Consider the following 22,867-nt stretch of genomic DNA (forward strand, 5'->3'; position numbering starts at 1 on the left):
CATCCCCATTCCGCAGACCAGAAAACTGAAGCCCAGGGGTGTCAGAGGGAGCAGGTGAGTTCCTGTAGATGAGGTTACATAGCTGAGGTCACAGCAGGTTCCTGGCTCAGCTGCTTCTGCAGAAAGGGAGCCAAATGAAGTAGAGGACGTCTAGGCCCCATGTGGGGTCTACACCCGGTCAGATATCTGCCTGGTCCCAGTGGCCAAGTCCTTGCAGGTCTTCCCCTTCCTGTCGCAGGAGCCAGAGTTGGTCAGAAGTCACATGGTGAGGCCTCCAGCAAAAGACCATCGCACGCCCGGGGCTCCAATTTGCCTGACCACCAGGGGACAAGGACAGCTGACGCTTGACCAGGCTGGGACTTCCCGTCCACCTCGACTTCCTTCTGAAACTGTCTCATCCCCCTCCTTGGTCATGTGGGCATCTCTGCACCCTGCTAGCCTCACTCCTTCGGTTTTGATCCAGAGTCACTCTTTAGGGTGAGACTCACTACCCAGTCCTCTACAAGTCTACCGCTACCCTGGCGGAGCAGGTGGGCTGATGGCGCCACCTGCTGGCCATTCTGGGCTCTGACCCTCCTCCTAAAAAGCTCAAGTCACAGTTGGGGCCCTCGGATCCCAACTAACCATCTCCATGGCACGTGAAGAGACCCGGGGTGGCCTGAACCCAGCTGGATTCCAGGCCCCACTTCCCTGAGAACAGTCACATAGTAACAGTTTCTGGCCTTGCCCTGCCCAGTGTGGCAGTGCTGGTGGGAAGACCTGGACATGCAGTGCGAGGCAGGAAGGTGGAACCAGCCAGTGGGGGAGGTGACCCAGGTGAGGCCCGCCCCTCACGGTTCTGAAGGAACCAGGTGGTAACCCTGAGGAAGGGGACAAAACCTCTTCAAATCAACCTTGGTGCTGGTGGACACTGTCTGTCTGTGCAAACCCACAGGCCAGGGCATCTCTGGGGTCAGCGTGTCTCACGAGAGTTGGCCAGAAACCAGTGAGGCTTGTGTCTCCACCTGGCCTCTGCCTGAGGGTCCACCCCGGACTACAAACCAAAGCAGTGGGTGGCCTCTGTGACCAGGGTACACAGACAAGGGCACCACTCCAAGGGTCACTGGGGCTTCAGTAGTAGGAGGGACTGTGGGACCACCCAGGTCCTGTCTCCTCCCTCTAGGTGGGGCCTGCCTGCACCTGGTGGAGCCCGACAAGACCTGAGTCTGTCCCCAGGCTGGCTCCGTGCAGCTGAGCTGTGCTGTCTGGGCACATACCCATACCAACATCCATGTGGGAGCAAAAGTAAGGCAGGAGCTGCAACCCGTCTCAGCCCACACCCTCCCAGCCAAAGTCAGGGCCCTGGTGGTTCCCCTATCCCCTCGGTCACCTGCCTCCTTTCTCTCCTACCCCTTAGGTCCGAAAGGACAAGGCCCTCTGGTCCTTGTGGGGCGCCCCTACACCCCCCTCCACTGAGGCACACATACAGACACTTTGATGCTGCAGTCCATGGGGACACAAAGAGTCGGACACGACCGAGTCATTGAACTGATGGCCTGCTCACTTCTCAAGTGACTCAGTGGTAAAGAACCCGCCTGCTAATGCAGGAGACACAGGAGACTCTGGTTTGATCCCTTGGTGGAGAAGATCCCCTGGAGGAGGAAATGGTAACCTACTCCAGCATCTTGTCTGGGGTATTCCATGGACAAAGGAGCCTGGCGGGCGACAGTCCATGGGGTGGCAAAAAGAGCTGGACAGACTGAGCAAGCACACACACACACACACAACCTGCTCCAGACCCAGAGCCCTTAAGGCACCCCAACTGCCTCCTCTCACTGCCCTCTCCCCAGGCCCCTCCCTGGGCCCTGAACTGCAGCTCAAGTCCAGCTGTGGCCTGTGCCTGGGCACCGGGATCTCCTAGCTCTGTCCCCTCTGGTGCGTGGCCTCCCAGTCTCTCCACCCCCCGCCCCTCACCCCCGCGGCCCTCTTTGGTCCCTGCTCTGAGAGCAGCTGAGAGGAGTCGGGGGTCTGCACGTGTGGGGCAGCCGCTAGTATAAACACCGTGGTTCAAGAATCCGCGCTCCCTGCCCTCTCCCGGGCCCCAGAGCACCTTCCCTGGGCCCACAGGCGCGTCGCGGGTATTAGAACCCAGGGGCGCCAGCGCCCCTCAGAGAGAACTGCAGGGAGCGGGGAGACCACAGCCCACCTTACTTCCGGCCCCGGGGGCGACCAAGTGCCCCACCAAGGGGAGTCAGCACCTGCTGTGGCTCTGACGCTTCTCCCAGTTTGTGGGGGCTGTCCCCGCGGTCACTTCCCACACCGTGCCGCTCACCAGTTCCCGGCTCACCCGCCCCCTCCAGCCCTGCGTGTGCACCCTGGGCCAGGTTCGCGCCGCTCTGGCCACGCGGCTGTCAACCCCGCCCCGCCCCGCCCCGCCCCGCCCTCGGTGACGCGCAAGGTCTGCGCCGCACGCCGAGCCCAGTTCTGTCATCCGGCGCCGCCGCGTGGGCGTGGCTATCTGGGTCCCTGCGTCGCCTCCCCGTCCCCCGGTCCCCAAGATCCCCGCGGCCCTGCAACCCTTGACCATGGCTTCCGCGGTCGCCAGCCCGCCGGAGGTGGTCCGCGCGGCGCAGAAGGACGACTACTACCGCGGCGGGCTGCGGAGCGCGGCGGGCGGCGCCCTACACAACCTAGCAGGTGAGGGCCGCTGCGGGGGCCGTGGGGGCGCGAGGCGGGGAGACGAGCCCCAGGCCCGCTGGTCAGCCCTCTGCAGGCTCGGCCTGACCCTGTGCGCCCCCCAAGACCTGAGCTGAAGGAAGGAGCAGGTGCTCTGGTCTTTGACCCCTGCTGCAGAGGGCGGGGTTGGAGGCCAGCCACCAGGCGCGGAAGAGTTCACGGCTCTGCTGACACGAGGCTACCGTGGAGCAGGGGCGTTGGAGTCCAGTGTAGGGGCAAGAGCGTGGGGTAGATTCCAGCCAACAGCGGGCTCCTTCGGAGCAGCTGAAGGGAAGCTGGACTGTACACTGGGGCCGGGTGGCCATGGGCCGGCCTTGAGCAAGAGAGGAACACGACAGGATCAAAACAAATGGCCCGTGTATTAATCTTGCTAACAGGTTCACTTACTCCATGTCAGACACTGCTCTCCGTGCTTCAGAACATTAACTCGTTTTAACACATGCCTGCCTGGAGGACCTGCTGCTATTACCCTCCTCAGAGACAGAAAAACGGGGATCCCAGAGATATAACTCACCTGAGCTCACAGCCAGCAGTGTTGGAGCTCGGGTTTGATTGCTGGTCACTGTGTTACACTGCCTGTCCTTGTGGTTCCCTGGGTTCTAGAGCAGTTGCCTAAGTGGATCCTGGAGGGGGCATGGCTGCAGGTGGGTAGGTTCTCAGGACACTCAGAGCCCAGGTGAGGCAGGTGTCAATGGCAAGAGTGAACAGCGCGTGAGTCCAGGCAGCGAGCAGAGTGTAGGGGGCAAGTCAGGGGCTACAGGGCTGAGCCTGGGCAGCAGGAGCAAGGATTGTTCTGACCCTCATGCCCCACGGCCCCCAGCCCCTCAGGAATAACACGTACAGTTCTTCCTCTTAGGTGCGAAGAAGTGGCTGGAGTGGAGGAGAGAGGTAGAGCTGGTGTCGGATCTCGCCTACTTCGGCCTCACCACACTAGCAGGTAGCGGCCACAGTGCGACCTCCCGAGGGGCCCCGAGGACAGGAGAGGGCTGCCTGCAAAGGGAGCTTTCTGGAGGTGCTTCACAGTGTCCCCCAACTGGCCTGCATGCAGTCTCTGGGAAGGAAGGGGCCCAAACCCCTCCCTAGGTGGGGGCCAGGCCCTGAGTCCAGGCCAGGCCTCTGGAAGCCCTGAGGTTCCCTGTCACGTCTGTCTGGGACTGTTTCTCCGCAGCTGAACCCGTGGTCCAAGAGGGGTCCCAGCACTGCGCCCTACCACAGGGCGTGGGCTGTGAGTATCATCCTTTGGAGGGGAGGTGGGGGCCCGGTAGAGGAGATCGCTGAGGCCCCTCTCCCTGCAGGCTACCAGACCCTTGGGGAGGAATACGTCAGCGTCGTGCAGGTGGGCCCATCACAGCGCCACGTGCCCTCAAGGCTGCGACGCGGGATCCTGGTGGCGCTGCACACCGTCCTGCCCTACCTGCTGGATAAGGCCCTGCTCCACCTGGAGCATGAGCTGCAGGCCACCGGCGATGGCGCCTGGCCCTTGCGGGGCAGCCTGGCCCCCAGCAGCCAGTCAGGGATGAGGCGCTGGGTGCACCGGTGCACGGCCGGCCTGACGGAACAGCAGCAGGGGGTGCTCCTGCGCGCCGTGTCAGCGCTCAAGCAGGGCCTCGGGTGCCTCCAACGTCTCCACGTGGCCTGGTTCTACATCCATGGTGCCTTCTACCACCTGGCCAAGAGGTTCACAGGCATCACCTACGTAAGTAACAGGTCTGGCTTGTCTGCAGAGGCTGTTCTTCGGGGACTATGCCCGCAAGCAGTCACAGGGCTGGAGCTGAAATCCCCACTGGAAGCATGGGTCTTGTCGGGTCCTAAAAGACCAGAGGAAGTCTGGTTTCCAAAAACCCTGATGAGGGTGGGGTGAGTCTTTTTTCCACTGCCAGTACCTGTGGCCACCTTGCTGTATACCCGGGCTCCTGGGCCCTATGCCCACCCCATCCAGGCCGTCCTGACAGAGGGTCAGGTTTGGGGACATCCCCCTGAGGGTGACCAGATAGCAACCACATGGACCCCGTTGCCACCAGCATCCCTGCTGGCCTCCCACCTGGGGAGGTTTGGTGGTCTCCGCCCACCACAGGGACTCCAACCCTGCTGGGTCTCAGCTGATGCCCTGGCTTCAAGGTTCATCCGGAAGGCCTCCCCTTGGGCCCCACCTCCCGAGGGTCTCCAGGCTCTTCCCCACCACTCGCCTCCCCTGGCAGGGGTGTCCAGTGCCTCTGCGCCGCCTCCTCCCAGCTCCAGTGCTCACTGCCCTCACACTGCCCGCTGCGTCAGGTGTCTGTCGAGCTACTGCAGCCCACTCGGGGCCTCGGGGCAGCCACGGGGGCTCTTCCTCCACAAACACCAGGGCCCCACCTCTTGGGCTCTGGCTGGTCTGGCTAACCTGACAGTCCCTGCTCCCAGCTAGGGAAGGAGACGGCAGTGGAGGGCAAGTAGCTTTCCATTGGAGGATGTGGCTAGGAGTCCCAGCCTGCAGAATCACACGGTCAGCCCAGGGCCTTGATACAAGCAGGAGCTTCTGTTTCCAGATGGGGCTGAATAGCAGATCCGCCATGCAGGGGTCCCCTGCCGTCCGCAGGGCTCCCCAGCTCAGGCCTCTTTGCTGGTTCCTTTTCTGTGAGGCTTGGGTGCCTAGCAGTCCCCTTCCCACGATGCCTTGCTTGCAACCAGTGACCTGCAGGCTCCATCACCACCCTCCTTGCTCAGTGCTGGGCCCACCAGGCACTCCTGCCCAACCCCGCAGCCAGAGGGCAGGCTTGGCTTAATCCCACCTGAAGGCTAGGCCCTTGGGCTGCTCAGTGCCTCGCACCCTCTGAGCACGTGACTGTCCTCCGGGTCTCTGACAGCTCCGTGTCCGCCGCCCGCTTGCCGAGGACCCTCGGGTTCGCGCCAGCTACCAGCTGCTGGGGCTGGTGTCCCTGCTGCACCTGGCGCTGGCCGCAGGCCTGCAGCTCTACGGCTTCCAGCAGAGGCAGCGTGCCCGGAGGGAGTGGAGGCTGCAGCGCGGCCTGTCCCACCGCAGGTGCATGGGGCAGGGCGGCAGCGTAGGGTAGGGGCTGGCTCCCCTGGTGCCCGGCAGGACTCCGGCTCAGTTGTGTCCCATCCACCCACTCCCACCAGGAACCATGCAGAGGAAAGAGCAGTTTCCAGAAACCCACTGTGCACGCTGTGCTTGGAGGAACGCAGGCATTCGACGGCCACACCCTGCGGCCACCTGTTCTGCTGGGAGTGTATAACCCACTGGAGCGACACCAAGGTGGGCGCCTGGAGCATTCCTGTCCCCAAAACCGCCTGTCATTTGGGGTAGGGGCGTACTTCTAGAAGCCTCCAGGTAGGCTGGACCCAGGGCAATGTCTGGAGTCAGGGCACTGCACTGGTGAAAGCTGAAGCTCCAACCCAGAAAGGCAGGCCCTAGAGTCCTGGGGCCAGAGCTCAGCCTTGAGACCTTGGAGTGTACAGTCCAGCAAGCCAGGGGACCAGAGCAGGGGACTTGGCTCGTAGGCCTGTAATGGTTCCGGGCAGGGGCAGCCCCTGGGCCCCCATGTACCTCCCCATCTCTTCCGGGGGCCTGAGGCCCAGCCTGCCTGGTTCCTCAGCCCACAGGGCCCCAGGGGCGGGGGTGCTGCAGCCTCCTCCCGGGGTCCAGGCCACCCTGCAGAGGCCCCAGGAACACAGGCACTGCCTCCCACACGGCCCATGTGGGGCACGTGCCCTCACAGGAGGGACCCAGTCCCAAGGGGTGGGGACAGGACACTCAAGTTCACACCCCAAAACTCCTGGGAGGCTCTGGGTAGCCATGGTCCTTCAATGGCCAAGCACCCTCCCCATCCCGCATCACCTGTGGCCTGACCGTCCCCTCACTGGTCACTGTCCCTGCCATGCGCCCCGACCGCCCGCAATGTCTCGAAAAATGCTCTAAGAGACATGGGTACATCCCTGTTTTATTGGAGATGCTGTGCCGGGTGCGGCCTGTGACTGTCCCCCCTCTCCCCAGACGGAGTGTCCCCTCTGCAGGGAGAAGTTCCTCCCCCAGAAGCTGGTCTACCTGCGGCACTACCGCTGACCCCTTGCTGGAAGAGCAGCCTTATTCTTGTCGACTTCTCCTGCACAGACATCAAGAAAGCCTCAAGACTTTTGTCACGTGTGATACCGTGCCAGCTGCCAGGAGGATGGGCGCCGGACCTGGACTTGGACCTGGCTAATGCAGGCCTGCAGGGCAGGCTGGGTGGGGACCTGCTGGGCGGCCAGTCCACCCTCAGAACGCCCCTCCCTTCCCCAAACCAGTCACTCATAGGGCGGGGCCTGACTGACCTGGAGCCGAGCACCAGCAGTTTGCTTTCCCAGCATGATAATCCTGCAGCCCAGAAGACCCACAGACTTCACCCTCGTCCCTGAAGCTGGCTTTGGAGGGCGGGAGCACAACTGTTCCCAGAAAGCCAGAAGCTGTCATCAACCGTAACACCTCTGGCACATGCCTTCTAGTGAATGGTCAAGTCTGCTTCCCATTCTAGAACACGGCAGTGTGTGTTCCAGCCTCACCACAGGAGGGGTCTCCTCCCACGTGGAGCACCTAGCGGGCCAGCCAGCTTGCCATCACCACTCACCACTGTGGCCAGCCTGCTTCCTGCCACCTTTGTTATCTTCAGGTTTTTAGATCTGCTTAAATCCTGCAGACTGGATTTTGGCGTAGGCATCCTTACAGCACCAATTCCACAGAAGTGCTGGTGTGCTGACGCTGTGAGGGGTGCACACACCCATGTGGAAGGGCCTCTTCTCCACATGACTTGGTGGCCAAGGCCCTCCTCAAGAGGCGGAGGTCAGCCCCACAGACGGGCTGTGACCGCGGGCCCTGCTCCAGGCAGGTAGGAGCACAGGGGGAGGCACCGTGGGTCCTAAACCCCATCCTCACACTGTCAACGAGTGGCTGCAAGTTCCCGTCAAGTCTCACATCAGTGCACTTACTGGGACAACAGTATGAGCAAGTCGAGAGCACAAGCGCTGCAGCTGCCACGGCCTGGTAACAGGTACTGATCTGAACATCATTTACGTGTGAAGTTTAAAATTCGGGTCAGGTACACAAAGATCTTCATGTGGCCTCTTAAAAGCAAGAGCTGCTTAGTTCAGATTTGCAAAAACTGGCAAAAAAGAAGCCATGAGGGGAACACTTGAGGTCCAAAACTGAGACAGATGGAAACGGCGCTCGGAGCCGGGAGTCAGCAGCGTGGCAGTGTGACCACCTCCCAGGGCGGCTGGGCGCCCCGCGGGCCCTCGTGGTGCAGGAGCTGTGGTGGGTTAGATAGAGACTACACAAGAGCGGGGACATTGTCTTTAATAAAGTTGGAATTAAAAAGTCACTTAGTAAAATGTTTACGAGTATTGGTTTTTATCACATCAAAAAAGCTGACATGCAGGTTAAAGTTGTTTCCCCGTAGAAAGTGAGAAGCCGTGTGTTAAAGCCCACGGCACTGGCCCTCCTGCCAGATGCCTCTGAAAGGGGCTGCTGCCGAGAACACACTTAAAACAACTCTTGACGTATCAAAGAAAGGTGTCAAAATAATCTCAAACAATTAAAATATATATTTGTAATTCCAGGCCCTCAAAAGCAATCATGGTGGTTAAGAACAAAGTTTTGAGTCATCATGGTAGAGGCCAACTCGACACATCTCCCGTGAGATGAACTGGGAAACTGGCATTGGAACCCGCAGCTAAGGGAGCGGCTGCTCCGGTGGGTGTGCATCCTCCACGCGGGCGGCAGGCATCCTCAGAGGCAGCAGCCAGGCGTCCTAGATCCCTCTGCGGGCTTGACCCCACCGCCAGCCGGCCGGCCGGCCACCCACCCTCCCCAGACCACCCGGCTGTCCCCCAGCCTGCGTTCCACTACAAGTCCGGCGTCTGCACACCTGACCGGCTGGAAAATAAATCAATGCGATTCGGTTTAAATGCCAGTTTCTTCAAAAACCTGATACTTCAGTTACAAGTAATCGAAGCTTCTTTTTAGAAAGAAAATAACTCCCTTGTACTCAACTACTGTATGTGAGAAGAGAAGGCGCCGTGAGGTGGCAGGTGGCCGTCTAGCTGGCGAATGTCTTGCCCGCGTCCTCTTTGCCCTTGTATGTCCTCTTGCCGTGCGTGAATGGGATGTACCGGTACTTGATCATGTGCTGGGACAGACAGACAGAAACATCTCAGCATGGCCTCCCCATGGCCCAACTCCCCTCCAGCTCTGAGCCCATCTTTGCTGCATGCAGGCAGGAAGCCAGGGCTCCTCAGACACCCCGTCCCCCTACCGCCTGGCTGAGCCAGCTGAGCTGCTGGAAACCTCAGGGGTAGGAGACAGGTTTCATGACCCCCACCCTGTGTGCAGAACAAACTAGAGCTACTAAACTGGGGACCTGGGATTGGGGAAGAAAAGGACAAAGCGGAGCCACCCTGTCACCAAGTATGGCTTAGGGTGATGGTGGCATCACATGACGCATCCTGGGCCCTGACTGTCCCCTGGATGATGTGCCAGACCTGAGGGTGTGACCTGAGGCTGTGCTGAGGACCTGGCCCTGTACACGGACCAGACACAGCGGCTGTGGCTCATGCCAGTGGCAAGCGCACACACCCACCAGACTGCACAGCCCCGGTGTCTCGGACCGAAGCCTAGCTCAGAGCTCCTGAAGCCAGGCATGCTGTCTCACGGCACAGCAGCACCTGAGCTTTACCTTTATCTGCCTCTTCATGGTGATACAGAACAGCATGATGAAGTACATCACCAGGATGGGCCAGAACACTGGGACGTTGAAGGCCTCAAAGAAGGTGCACACCATGGCCACCAAGATGCCCTTGGTCGCCGCGTGCCTGTGGAAGGAGAGGTCAGTGGTCAGCACAGGAGGCGGCCCCGGGGGGCGGGGTCTCCTCCAGAAGCGGGTGGGAGCTACGTGTGGCGTGTGTCACGTACCACATGTGACACAGACGCAAAGCGTAAAATGAGCAGTGGGGGTGCTGGTGCTGCTCAGGCTGGTGGCTGGACAGGGATGCCATGTGCTGCAGGGGCACGTCTAGAAACCCAGTCCCAAGCCTCCAGCTCGAGTCCCACATGCCTGGCAGGCTGTCCCCGTGGCCAAGCAGCATCCCATCAAACAGGTGCAACTAGACCTCAGGGCCACCCGCCCTCCAGCTCAGGGTCAAGCACTCCAGGGTCGCAGCCCTACTTCAAGTGCACCTGGCTCTCCCTTTCTAGCGCGCAAAGGCTACCCCAGAGCGCAGACAGGACCCAGCCTCGCCTGCTTCCCACCCCTCCCCTAGGAGCCCTAGGCCCAGCACTTCACACCCAACTGGGGCTGCACCCGCACCAGGAGGGCAGGGTGAAGACGCCAATGACACAGAACAGGACAGACACACTCACAGACCCTCCCACTTCCCCAGCCAGCGGGGTCATCTCCACCCCCCTCACACTCATCATTACATCACACACATGGGACCACCTCCAGGAGGCCTACAGACAAGTCAACCCCTCTTCACACCAACACCTGCCCTGTGCTCAGATCATCCAAGAACCAAGTGGGGAGGGAACTAGTCCCCTCAGTGCACAGCAGCGTACCCCCAGAGGCCGAGTCAGTCACCTACCCAGGACCCTCCACCCCGAAGCAGCCCCCTTTTTGTGGCTTCAAGGCACAATGATGTTACTTTGCAACCCAGAGCAGGGTGGGCCCTGGAGGCCCCTAGGACCCTCCATGCCCAGCAGGCATATCTCACATTCTGGGTGAGACAACGTCCAAGACAGGGAAACACACTAGAGCTGGCGTTTCTCTGAGGAGTCTAGGCTGCCAGCTCACCAGAACCAAAACACCTGCCCAGCTCAGAGCCACATGTGGGAACAAGCACAGCGGGGAGGAGCATGGGGGGAGGAGCACGTGAGAAGGACCGTGTGGAAGAAAAAGGGGGAACACACGGGGAGGAGCACGGGTGGTGGTACAAGGGTGGGGCGAGATGAACACGGGGGCAGGACCACGGGGGATGAGGGACTCACCAGAACTTAAACTCTGGGAGCCTCCTGATGAAGGGTCGGAACTCCTCGTTCTGTTTGGTGGGTAATGAGGGGCCGTCGTCTGAAAGGTCAGAGTCAGCAGGGTGAGGCGGGCAGTCCCGTCCTTCCTACAGCTCTAAGCTCCCTAGGGCTTTGAACCAACAGCCCTGACACGTGAAACCCAGACTTTAACAAAAATTTCGGCTGATTTAGAAACATTCACAGCTTTAGATTTGTATGAGAATTTCTTGTTAAGACTACTTCAAGAGATCGTGTAAAAAATTCACCCCATGCCAATTTTCAGGAACCCATCAACTGGATGACATGAGACCTGAAGGGAAGGGGAGAGATGAGCACACACAGCCACGAGCAGGCAGAGGCGGGAGCCGTGTTGGCTCGAGAGGGCGCTGGACTCGGGACACCTGCCCTCCTCCACGAGCCAGGAATCCCACCCCACCCCACCCAGGAAGGTGCCCTCCCCAGTGACACATGGAGAAACTGAGGCCTACAGACAGGCCTCTTGCTTTCTAATTCCCCAAATGGCAACAGTAAATGAAAGGGTTGTTTCCTTTGATATTTCCATCAGATACTCCACAGAGAAAACACACTGTTCTAGTCACGATCTGCAGTCTGGACAGTGTCTCTGCCACAACAAGCAGGATCCCATGGGCTCCACAGGAGCTGCAGCGGGTGTTACCAACATGGCAGCGTTGGCCCAAATGAAGGCCTCAGCATCTGGTCATGCACCACCTCATCCCCAGCTGGCTGGCAGGCATGCACTGAGGCCTCCATCTGGCCCAGGTATGCCAGGAGCAGCCAGAGCCAAGAACTCTTCAACCCACTGTCCTGGGACATTGGGGCCAGTGGCCTCAGTGAGCCACGCCAACCAGTATGGATGCCTGCTTTTGCGAGAAGGGACCCTGGCTAGGCCACCTGCCCAGGAGGCAGGCCCCGGCTCACCCCCACCCTACCCCTCCATCCCACCCCTGAACAGGCTACAGAGCCCCAAGGCTCAGTTTCCTCATCTGCCAAACACAGAAAGGAAAAAGCGCCCACCTCCTGTGACTGTGACAGGGTTTATCAAGTCCTTCTACAAACAAACTTGCCAGGATCACAGAAGTTCCAAGTACATTTTAAACACCTAAAGAACAGTCTCCAAAGTTGAGATTTCAAATGTTTCTGGAGAAAAAAGTTCTGTGAAACACATAAAATCACAACTCTCCCCAAAGAGCAAAGGAGGCACACTTCACTGTACCTGAATCTTCCATTAACGAAGGGTCCACTTTTGGAGAAAGGAAAGCTATGAACAGATTCAGGTGGTAGATTCCCAAGGCATAGGTCACGATGTACCAACCCTAGAAGAGAAGGAACACGGTCAGTGAGGCCACCCTGAACCCAGTCCTCATCTGGACTGAACCCACGTGGACACAAGCTCAGAACAAGTGACAGAAGAGCAGTGAGCGACCACAGTGACAGTGAGTCTCAGGCTGCATTGTGGGTCTTGAGCATGGACAAGCCAGCGTCCAGTTAAAGGCACCCAAAACCTGAAGCCACCAGAGCCCCAGAAGATAGCAGAAACAGGGTGCTTCACAAAGCCACACACCCAAGCTGCACACCCAGGTCACAGGTCTGTCCTCGCCAGCAGCCCCCAACCTGGACACGGGCCCCGAACCAGCCCAAGACCTGAGAGTTCAGCTCCCTGCAGCAGGTGGCTGGCACCACACACACCGTGCGAGGACTGCTCACAACCTCTGCCCAGAAGAAATCCAGAACCAGAAAATCAGGAAACCAACGACTCAGAGTATTACGGAGAAAAATCTTCCTCAGGAGACACAGAGGAGGGCATACGTCTGCCACTGGACTTCTTGGTCGCATGGCACACGGCATCTTAGTTCCCCGACCAAGGATCGAACCTGGGCCCCGCACTGGAGGTCCTAACCACTGGACTGCCAGGGAAGTCCTCAGCTCATTCTTAAAGGAGTGAGTTTATCCAATGAGAACCAGAACTGCGCTGCATGACCAATTCTAAAAGCCCAAATGTTTTCACACAAACCAGTTGACATCTGTCACGCTGGCATTTGATGTCCTGATACCTTAAAAAATGTTCAAGTGAGACAACAAAATCCTAGATGTGAAAAATTAACAGCTGAGTTGAGGCTGGAGGGATGTCAAATCAGGCATGGACTTGGTGAGTCTAACCTGGGAAACACACCCCCATCCTGCCCAAATTCCCCAATTCAAGGTTTCGAGGTCACTCTTTCCATGAAGACTGGACCAAGGTCCAATTTCTTAAGAACACCTAAACCCAAGCGCAGCAAACAACATTAACTGTAGACTGCCGACACAAACCGTGCCTGCTGCAGAGCTGCTCCAGGCCTGCCACCTCTGCACTGAGCAGGGTTAGGCTTCCTCTCAGAAACAGACACAAGCACCACCGCCACGGATGAGTCCCCACACTCGGCCGAGGGGACAGTTTCCCCAGGGCTGGACGCAGGGCAGTGTCCAATGGGTGGAGTACCTGTCCTCACACCCTTCCTTCTTCACCTGGGAGACACCCAGGAAGATGGGTCTGCTCTCATGGAGGAAACAGCTGTCCTGCCCAGGGCAAAAAGCCCCGGACGAGGCCTAAGCCTCCCTGCTCTCAGGGTTCAGGGAGGACGCCCGGCCCCTGGGAGAGCCCTCAGTCATCTCACCTGGTCTTCCTCGGATGCCAGCCTGTCTCATGCACCCAGGGAATGAGGTGGCCAGTCCAGAAGGTGAGTTTGTCCCCAGCCCCCAGGAGGCCCAGCCAAGGGGTACCAGGAGGTCCCCTGAGCAGACCAGGACACTTCTACCCCAGAGACAGAAGGAGAAACCACCCTCCCACCTGCACACCAGGCCAGGTCCCGCCCCACCGACCTGCAGCAGATAAACGCGGATCATGTAGATGAAGCTCAGGCCCAGCGTCACCACCCATCTCACGGCCGTGTGTGGCGTAGACTTGTCCAGCCAGGACTGGTAGATCTAGGAGGGACACAGACTGTGTTACGGCCGCCCTGGGGTTCCCGCTGCACAGCACGCCTGCTGCTGACCTGCGCGCCGAGTGGTGACTACAATTAATCCAAAAGTTACTTGCGACAGTTCTGGAGACGCACTTGTTCTTTAACCAAAGATATTACAGATCTCTCTCACAGCCGATGGCCCCACAGCATCGGCCCGAGAGGCCATCGTGGGGAGACAGAGAGGACAGCAGAGACAGAGGAATGTTACCACTCTGCACCTGGGGCTCAGCGGCAGGTCCTGTCCCGTAGCCGCTTACCCTGGAGCCGGTCCCGCCCGCCCAGCAGTGGAGGGGCAGGGGGCGAGGAATGGACACAGCTGCAGAGCAAATGGCCAAATTCCTAGATTCACACATGTGCACACATGTCTACGTACGTGTGTACATCTGTGTAAGTATTTAACTAATATACACGTCTGCATTCTCATTTTGATTTGAAATTAATTCCGATTTTTAAGTTCTAATTATGAAAAATTTTATTCATTCATAAGAGAGAATGTGTGCCCACAGAGGCCCATAACCTGGCTTCAATAATTATCAAGTTTTCCAGATGCTATTTTTTTTTCTTTTAAAAGTCAACACAGTTTTAGTTTAGCCCCAGGGGGGCTACCAGGACACTTACACTCCATGGGGAAATGCCCCAGGGTCAAGTCTCATTTAAATGTGGCTGCTGCTGCTAAGTCGCTTCAGTCCTGTCTGACTCTGTGAGACCCCATAGACGGCAGCTCACCAGGCTCCGCCGTCCCTGGGATTCTCCAGGCAAGAACACTGGAGTGGGTTGCCATTTGCTTCTCCAGTGCATGAAAGTGAAAAGTGAAAGTGAGGTCGTTTAGTCGTGTCCGACTCCTAGCGACCCCATGGACTGCAGCCTACCAGGCTCCTCCGTCCATGGGATTTTCCAGGCAAGACTATTGGAGTGGGGTGCCACTGCCTTCTCCTTAAATGTGTATACAGCTCTGCAACCCCAAACCAACCTGTCCAAGTCGTGTGAAAAATCTGTAGACCACAGACGGCTTCCCATGGACAGAATCTCCCACACTGTCACCTTCAGACATTCTGTAAGCCAAGAAAAACACAAAACACTTTTATACTAAATAAACAGCATTCAAGCACCTAATCACTGCCCTATTTCCATCAACACCACCAAGCAGGTTTTTCTAGTATTCACTATTTCACACACATGGAGGCTTCCGGCCTGTGTCTTTACCACGAGTCATCCAGGAAAGAGAAAGAAGCCAGCGACATGCTCTGGTGGAGCCAGGAGGCCACGTGACATGCAAAGCAGCGCCGGTGGACTTTCATTTCCGCTCCTGTCACCTGCTCACACCCCTCCCACCAGTCCCAGGGCCACCCCGCTGGCTGCAAAGTCCTGTGGACACATTCCCTGGGGCCAGTCTGCAGCACAGGTGGCTACACCCACCTCCCCAAGGCTCTCCAGACTCGCCCGCTGCCAGCATCTCCTCCTGCCGCTCCACAGGCTCCCAAGTAGCCCCTCTTCTCTAGGCCCCACCTGGTCTCTGTCCAGGCTGCTCCCCACGGTGCCAGGCCCTGTCCAGACCAGGTCCCCACTCCATGGCCAGGATTCCCAGTAGCCGTCTGTCTGCGCCCCAGTTCCTTATCTGTGCGTGGAGGTAACCCTATCTGCTCCTGACTACTTCATCTGACTGCGCGACTCCGTGAGGACTCAGCACATGAGAGCCCAAATCGCCAAGAGAAGGGTGGGCACCGTCACCCCTATGCCACAGCAGCACGTCAGCCTCAGACAGTCCAGGCCACTTGCTCAAAGTCAAGAGCAGCTCTGGCCTTGGCTCCTGCAGCCCAGCACGGCCCCCACCTGAACCGCAGAACAAAAAGGAAGCAGAGGGCGGAAGGCCATGCCAGTCCAAAGCTGGTGAAAATGCTAGGGACAAGCTCTCACTGCCCCCATACCATGGGCGGCTTCCTCCCCACCTGTGGCACCATGGCAGGGCTGGGGACCAGAAGTGGACTCCAACATGGAGTCCACCGCCCCTGAGTGGTATGGTCATGCAGCCACCGTTCCTCATCTGGAAGGTGGCACAGCAGCCCTTCCCATTTGGGCAGACACCTGAGGCGTCCAACGGTCTGAGCCTTGTTCGGCCTCTTCACTGCCAGGCTAGAGCCTGGATCTGCACATCCTCCCTGAATGCACCCGCTAGTTAGCAGGCTCACAACATGATCCTAGATCCCAGATGGAACACAGTACCAATTGCAGTGGGTCCTTGAACAAACGCAGGGGCGTCAGCCCCAGCAGTCAACGATCCAAGTATAACTTTAGAGTCAGTCTCTGGACCTGCAGTTCAACCAATCGCAGATTGTGCAGTACTGCGGTACTGTTCTCATGAAAAAAATCCACACGAGAGTGGACCCGTGCAGTACAAATCCATGCTGTTCAAGGGTCAACAGTACAACTTTGATATGCAGATAATCTGAGCAATCCCACAAGCACCAGCACATCTGTGCTAGAACGTCTACTCTGATTCCGTAACACCATTTCCTGGAGCCCAGCAGTGGAGGGGCAGAGTGCCAAGGAGACCCAGAAATGCCCTTTGCTTTCCTGGGAGCCACAGTGAACTGTAGCTCCTAGCCCTGTCTTTTGGGGAAGTTTGCCTTTATATTCAACTGGGGAAAATTTCCTATTTTCAAAAGGGCTAAATTAGAGAAGGCCAGCCACGCTATTTAGACCAAAGTCAGGCCAGAAGAAAGCTGTATCAGTAACATCATTTATCCTACGATTCCATACAAATTTTTCCCTATTTTACTTTTTTACGACTAAAGTGTCTACCATTTAAATGCCTTTACTTGAATTGAGGTATTAAAATTAACATTAGACAAACACCTGCTATTCCTCTAAAGTATGCCCTACACAGAGACAACCGCTTCTAAGTCTCGTTCTCTTAACTGAATGTGTGAAAGATCTTCCCATGACATGTTGACCAACTTCAGGTCACCTGACATAAGACATTTACATTAACATAACTCCACGCCTTGGCTGAACTCCCATCAACATTAAGAAGGTGAACTTTGGATCAAATGGCCTGTCTATGGCGTGACTCGCAGGCCACTGTGGCCCTCCCCACTCCAGTCTGTGAAACAGGGCCACAGCATCTCAGCACCACCCCCCCAGGCCTTTGGTGGGGAGTCAGCAGCCAGCCTTGTTAGAACCAGTGTGGGGCCCGGTTCTAACCAGAAGCACCCCCAGGAGGAAGGCAGCAAGCTGGCCTTGTTCGGACTTGTTTCCAATCAGGGTGGCCGTCACACAGCTGGGGTGTCTGCAGTCCTCTGCAGTTCCAAGGCCACTTCTGACTGCTTTCTGCCTCATTTCTCTATTTCCTCCTACTAGAATGCAAGCTCCTGGAAGGGGAGCCTTGTCCCTCCACTGCCGGCTCCGTTATCCATGAGGCCAGACACAGAGCTAGCAGTGGGTTAAGTTCTCTGTCGGATGTCACTGCCTCAGGCTCAGCCACAAAGGAAACAAAGAAAAAAACAAGATCAAACTGTTCCAAACAGAGACCAGGAGTATCACTTATGCAGGTTTGTGGGCATAGTACCAGAGTCATCACTGCACCTGTCTGTGGAGCTGTCCCCACGCAGACGCATCCCACACCGAGGACAGTCCTGCCTGGCACCGTTTGGTTCCCTCTATGTCTCCCCTCATCCCCTGCCCCCTTTCTCCCGGGTCCCGAGCCTGGTAATTTCCCACACTTTCATCCTCCGATGTTGTTCTCTTCGCTGAAAAGCCCTTCCAGACCTCACCCACCCGAGTGCTCGGCCAGGGCTCACGGCCGGCTCCTTTACCTGGGCACGACCACCTTCCCGTCTCCACCACACCTGCACCACCAAGACCTGGGGGCCCTATATTCACCTACGAGGAGAGCTCCACCTTACACATCTCCGAGAATGAGACCAATCGGACCGAGTAGCAGGCGCCCAGGGACGCTCCCAGGCCTATGTGCCTGGGGCAGGTTTCCGGAGGCAGCTGTGGGACAGCACGCGGGGCGCCGTCGGGCGGGTTAGCCCGAGCGCTCGGGATCTTCGGTGTGCAGAAGGGCCAGGACTCGACCCCGAGCGACCCAAGTCCACCGCGGCGCTTCCTACCCAAGTCCCGCAGGCCGCCCTAGATCGGCGAGGACACCGAGGTCCCACGGCCCCGGGCAGGCAGCCGACCCCTCCCAGGACGCGCTGCCAGGGAACTGGAGCCGGTCACCGCGGCGACCCCGGGGGTCCGGCCCTGCCCCAGTCTCACGCGCGCCCCTCAGAACCACGGCACCCGCCCGACCCCAGCCCCGCCCCGCCCGCCAGCACCTCGCGGTCCACTGCGGCCGAACGCGGTCTCCCGAGGGCCGCGGGAAGGAGGACGCGGGTGGCTGCCGCGCCGGCGTTTCGCTCGGTCCGGGAAGGGGCAACCGAGCACTTCCGCTCAGTCCTGCGCGGCACCGCCTCCCGGGCTTCCAAGATGGCCGCCGGGGCGGGGCCGTGAGCCTCCAACCATTTCCGCTTCCTGTGCGAGCGCCCAGGCCGTTGGCTGGGCTGTCACGTAGGCGGAAGAGACGTAAGCGGCGGAAATTCGCCATGCTGCGCAAGCGCATTCGCGTCCTCTGGCTCCGGGCCCAGATAGTTCAGCTCCAGAACTTGGTAACGCCCAGGGACTGACTAGAGGCCACGCCCCCTCACAACCAACAAGCCAGTAGAGAAGAACTATGTGGTTGCTAAGGGAAACCTCTAGCGGCAAGATGGCGTTCGCCAGTGAGGGACGCGCGACCTCCTGCCTGCCGCACCGGGAGCTTCCAGGAAGGCCACCGCGGGACGGTAACGGCCGACTACCCTACCGGGCCTCCGTCGGGAAGGGAGGGAGGCGGACAGGTCCGGGCACTCGCTGAGCATTCCCCCACCTTCACTGCGAACCCAGCTCGCACCCCTGGGAGCTTTGTCGTCCCCAACTCAGGTGTCTGGGTGCCCACGATATGGGCGGGGTACCGGGCCCCGAGTAGCAGAACCGGCTGGGGCCTGGAGACCCAGTTGGGAGGAACTGAGTCGACCCTCGGTGACCCAGGGTGGCGGGGCGGGCGCCTCTGCACGGGTTGGGCGCTCAGCATGTCTGCTGTATAAACGGATTAACAGGGAGAGTTGTGACCCAAACAGCTTTTGGGGAGCAGTGGGGGTGAGGCTCACTAAGAGGTGAAACGACAGACACCTAGAGAAGCCCCGGGATGGCCCCCACCTTGTGCGTGCTTGTCGTCAGCCAAGTCATCTGTACCTGGTGCTCAGCTGGGTGTCCTTTCAACCTTCAGGTTATGGGGTCTACGTTTATCCGAATTCTTTCTTTCGATACGAAGGAGAATGGAGAGGAGGCAAGAAACACGGTAAGGACAGGCTATGGCCTCTTGCTGTAGCCATTCCACTGACAGCACACATCCCAGAGGAGCTGGGGCCACGTGCCTGCCTGCCATACCGGGCCCTCACTCGTGCCCATGAGGGGCCATCTCCTGCAGAATGGGGGACCCAGACAGCCGCCTTGGTGCTGATGAAAACTGTCTTTATTTTTTCCTTGAAGATGAAGAGCCTGACCATTTTTGTAAAAAAAGAATCTAAATAGCAAGGAGAGCAAGTAGCAAGTGAGAGTCCCCTGGCGTCCCCCCCAGAGGCAGACCTGGACTTTCCAAAGTTTACTGTCACAGTTGTATGCCTGTTTGGGGTTCTGTCTGCTCGAAGCCTCTGCAGATTTTTCTGCCAGAGGATTGATCTTTCAGTATTTTCTCATGAACTATTTGTGTATCAGTTGGCTGCCAGTGTATTTTGAACCTTTTGACTTTTATGGGAGTGTTTTTGCCACGTGGGTGTTTCTCCCTTTTGTGCTGAAATCTGTGAGTCTCTTCCTGACCTGGACAAAGTGGTTCCTTCTTTTCAAAATTTATTTTTCAGTGTTGCCTCATGCTTTTCTCTCTCTCGCCCTTTCTCTCTCTCTCTCTCCCCCCCCACCCCCCGCACCTCCCTCTGCACCTGCGCTGACAGAGGCAAGATGGCCGTTACGTGCCCTCTGAGGAGATCTAGGGGCAGGGTCCCTGAGGTTTTGATGGCCCAGACAGAACCAAATACAAAGACCTTGCGACCTGCTCTTCTCCCTGCCGCACACAGGCCCCAGCAGTCACTCCCAGCCACAGCCTGACATCACGATGTCTTTCACCAGGTCGGGGGAAGCTGCTGTTTAAAGATGGGAGTTACTACGAAGGTGACTTTGTGGATGGAGAGATCACGGGAGAGGGCTGTCGGCACTGGGCACTGACAGGTCAGCTTGCCAGCGTTTCTTCCTGAACCCACCCTGCTGTGAGCTGCCCCCTCCTTTCTGGATGCAGAAGGCACTTGTGTCTAAACCTGAGGACCCCTGGCTCCCCAAAGGTGTCTCGTAGCGGCCTCATGCCAGCTTGGGGCGGGATGGCCCCTGTGCTGCCTGCAGGACCTCAGACCCTCACAGGCAAGCGTGAAGTGGATTTTTGGTGGAGAGAAGTCTCACCCCACAGACTCTGGCCTGGAGGGGCCTCTGCTCCAGGCATACAGATGCCCCCGAGAGGGTCCCTAAGAGAGCGGGAGAGGATCGTAGGTGATGGGACCATACCCACTCTGTCTCATCTCCCTCGTCCACCAGCATGAGCTGTGAGATAAACATATACCCTGCTCTGTAACCACTGCTGCCTGGGAGTCAGGTGAGAACTAGGTAATCATTACCCTGAGGATGTCAGGAAGCGGTTCTAACCCTAGACACGGCTTCCTGCCTCCCATCCAGGGAACACCTACACTGGACAGTTTGTTCTGGGAGAGCCCCAGGGACACGGCATCATGAAGTACCAAGCCGGCGGACATTACGAAGGGGAGCTCTTCCGTGGCCTGAGAGAAGGTCGGGTGTCCGCAGCAAGGTGCAGGGTATGGGCTGTGGGGCAGGCACTGCAGAGACTTGTCCATAACCCTCCTGGGATTCTGACTCAGGGCCTGACGGCCCAGGCACCAGCATGCTCCTCTGTCCACTGAGGTTCAGAGTAAGGGGTTTACAGCAAGCCACCCAGACTTGGTGACTCAGGTCCCCGTTCTGTCCTTGCGCTCAATCCTGGGCTGGGCTGGCCTCGTGGGGGTCGCAGCCCTTGAGCAGGGCTGTGGGGCTCCTGGAGTGAGAGGCTGATGGCCCCCCCGATCCTCCACTCAGTTGCCATCTCCATACCCTGCCAGGCCAAGCCAGTCAAGAGGCTACGTGTTGGGGAGGCCGGACAGCCTGAGTCAGTAGGCCACATGGAGGGGAACAGCACCAGTCAGAAGGCCACCATGGGGAGGATCAGTGCTGGTCAGGAGGCCACGTTGGTGGGGGGCCAGTGCGAGTGAGGCCCCCGGGGAGTGAGGGGAGTGGCTATGCCCACAACAGCCCACCCCCTGCAAAAGTCCCCGCCCCTCCAAGGCCTCCCCGTGGAGTCTGGATGCACTCCCCTCCCTGAGTGTCCAGATCTTGGAGACACCACGTCTACACTGGCGATTTCTCTGGTCTCTGGGTCCTTTGAATAGATGGTGGAGGCCCAGGATGGCCACATGTCCTCATCCTCAGCATGAACTCACTCCTGTGAGCTGGCCTTGACTACACCGCAGCACCACCCGAGTGGGACATCAGCATTTCAGTCTCTATTCTGGGGGATCGTGGCCCTTGAATGGCACCCCCACCCTCACTTGGGACCTTGAGAACTGAACCCAAAGCTTCTCCCACTGCGTGTGGCTGCCCAGCTGTCCCAGATCAGATCTTGGGGCCGAGGGACCCCATGCAGCTCGGTCCCCAGGGGTGCCAACGCTAGCTTTCCTCCAGACAATCCCCTCCCCTAAGGGAGGCACAAGGTGACCTCTGCTCTGGGCTCCTTCTTCAGGACACGGGTGTCTGGTGGACGCAGACGGACAAGTGTACTGGGGGTCGTTTCACGACAACAAGCGGCACAGCCAAGGGCAGATGGTCTTCCGGTGAGTCCACTGGCCAGCGGGCCATCCCTCCTCGAGCGCCTAGCCCTGAAAGGAGGGTCTGTGTGCCTTGATGGGATTCTATAATTTCTCTCTTAGTTATTGAACTTGGTTCTATGTGTGTTTAATAGAAAAAATATCAATCTCCACCTCCATTCTCCATCCCATGAATAAAATATCTGGTAGGAAGGTGGAGGTTGGGGGAGCGTAGAGTGGGGCTGAGAGCACGCCCCCCCCAGGTTTCTCCTTCAGGCCTGTGGCTGGGCATCTTCCAAATTCTGGGCAGTTTTCATGCAAAATCCTGCCCTGGGGTTTGCAGGGTCCCTTCCTCCTTGCGCTTCCTTCCCCGTCATCTTCCCCAGTCTTCACACCTGGGACCCAGCAAGCAGGGCCGCCTGTCACTGCACCCTGCCAGGCACCCAGGCTGCCTGCCCCTCCACCAGGTCCTGGCAAGGCCGCGGCTCACGCCATCTGTTCTGGGCCTATTTTTGCCTCAGTCCCGGGGACATGCGCTGGGGCCCAGCCGGGGAGCCGGTATGCGTCAGTGCAGCCACCTGGCCTTCCCGGCCTGAGAGCAGCCTCTGCGCTTGCCCCCAGGAATGGCGACAAGTACAATGGCAACTGGGTCCGGGACCAGCGCCAGGGCCATGGGATGCTGCGGCTCGCGGATGGCTCCACCTATGAGGTACTGGGGGCCAACCAGCCAGTGTCCTCTGCCCTGGGCACCCCCAGGTGCAGCAGGGTGTTGTCCTTCTGACCCCGTGGGGTAGGGACGGCCCCTGTTCCCGTTTCGCTGATGAGAAGGCTGAGGTTCAGGGAACTTAAGGTCCAGCCACTCACACCTCTTCATCCATCTGGTTCCTGATCTACCCTGTGACCAACACTGTCACCTGTGGGCACGGCTGGTGACGCCTTTTTGAGGGAACATGCTTGGGGGTCCCAGTGAGCCAACGACCTGGGGAAGCAAGCAAGGCCCTCCCCCTTCTCACAAACAGGGCTCTGTGCCCCCCGCCCCCGCATCATGGCAGCTGCTGCTCTCAGCTGCCATGATGTGGGGGCGGCTCTCAATGGGGTTTAGGTGCCATGAGGCCAAGAGGGGCGGGCAC

At 58.6% G+C, this 22,867-nt stretch overlaps 3 protein-coding genes across 10 annotated transcripts in view; 2 read left to right on the top strand and 1 right to left on the bottom strand.

Moving 5' to 3' along the window:
• Positions 1 to 2,464: 2,464 nt before the first annotated feature.
• PEX10 (peroxisomal biogenesis factor 10) lies at positions 2,465 to 8,066 on the top strand. 4 transcript variants are annotated; one of them, XM_027565142.1, is made up of 7 exons: positions 2,469 to 2,676; positions 3,572 to 3,652; positions 3,884 to 3,940; positions 4,011 to 4,411; positions 5,559 to 5,734; positions 5,833 to 5,968; positions 6,707 to 8,066. In XM_027565142.1, exons 1-7 carry the CDS (start codon positions 2,565 to 2,567, stop codon positions 6,773 to 6,775), a joined length of 1,032 nt encoding a protein of 343 aa, XP_027420943.1. In that variant the 5' UTR covers positions 2,469 to 2,564; the 3' UTR covers positions 6,776 to 8,066. The 4 variants fall into 4 exon arrangements, with proteins under 4 accessions (XP_027420944.1, XP_027420942.1, XP_027420943.1 ...); XM_027565143.1 differs by lacking the exon at positions 3,884 to 3,940 and having other exon boundaries at positions 2,465 to 2,676; XM_027565140.1 differs by lacking the exon at positions 5,559 to 5,734 and having other exon boundaries at positions 2,472 to 2,676.
• A 200-nt stretch (positions 8,067 to 8,266) lies between these two features.
• Positions 8,267 to 18,265, bottom strand: RER1 (retention in endoplasmic reticulum sorting receptor 1). The gene is made up of 7 exons (XM_027565144.1): positions 18,084 to 18,265; positions 14,735 to 14,816; positions 13,622 to 13,726; positions 11,979 to 12,078; positions 10,727 to 10,805; positions 9,420 to 9,555; positions 8,267 to 8,873 (listed from the first exon to the last, which is right to left on the bottom strand). Exons 2-7 carry the CDS (start codon positions 14,813 to 14,815, stop codon positions 8,784 to 8,786), a joined length of 591 nt encoding a protein of 196 aa, XP_027420945.1. The 5' UTR covers position 14,816; positions 18,084 to 18,265; the 3' UTR covers positions 8,267 to 8,783.
• A 151-nt stretch (positions 18,266 to 18,416) lies between these two features.
• Positions 18,417 to 22,867, top strand: part of MORN1 (MORN repeat containing 1) — a 49,106-nt gene continuing 44,655 nt past the window's right edge. For 2 of the 5 annotated variants that reach the window (XM_027565149.1, XM_027565150.1), the window contains exons 1-6: positions 18,429 to 18,641; positions 19,070 to 19,141; positions 19,966 to 20,064; positions 20,560 to 20,670; positions 21,674 to 21,764; positions 22,359 to 22,446. In XM_027565149.1, coding sequence (XP_027420950.1) covers positions 18,479 to 18,641; positions 19,070 to 19,141; positions 19,966 to 20,064; positions 20,560 to 20,670; positions 21,674 to 21,764; positions 22,359 to 22,446 — 624 coding nt within the window. In that variant the 5' untranslated portion in view covers positions 18,429 to 18,478. Of the gene's footprint in view, positions 18,642 to 19,069; positions 19,142 to 19,965; positions 20,065 to 20,559; positions 20,671 to 21,673; positions 21,765 to 22,358; positions 22,447 to 22,867 lie in introns of all 5 variants that reach the window. The other 3 variants (XM_027565148.1, XM_027565146.1, XM_027565147.1) reach the window with 3 other exon arrangements.

The sequence above is a fragment of the Bos indicus x Bos taurus genome, chromosome 16, assembly GCF_003369695.1.
Source record: "Bos indicus x Bos taurus breed Angus x Brahman F1 hybrid chromosome 16, Bos_hybrid_MaternalHap_v2.0, whole genome shotgun sequence".
Taxonomy (NCBI): domain Eukaryota; kingdom Metazoa; phylum Chordata; class Mammalia; order Artiodactyla; family Bovidae; genus Bos; species Bos indicus x Bos taurus.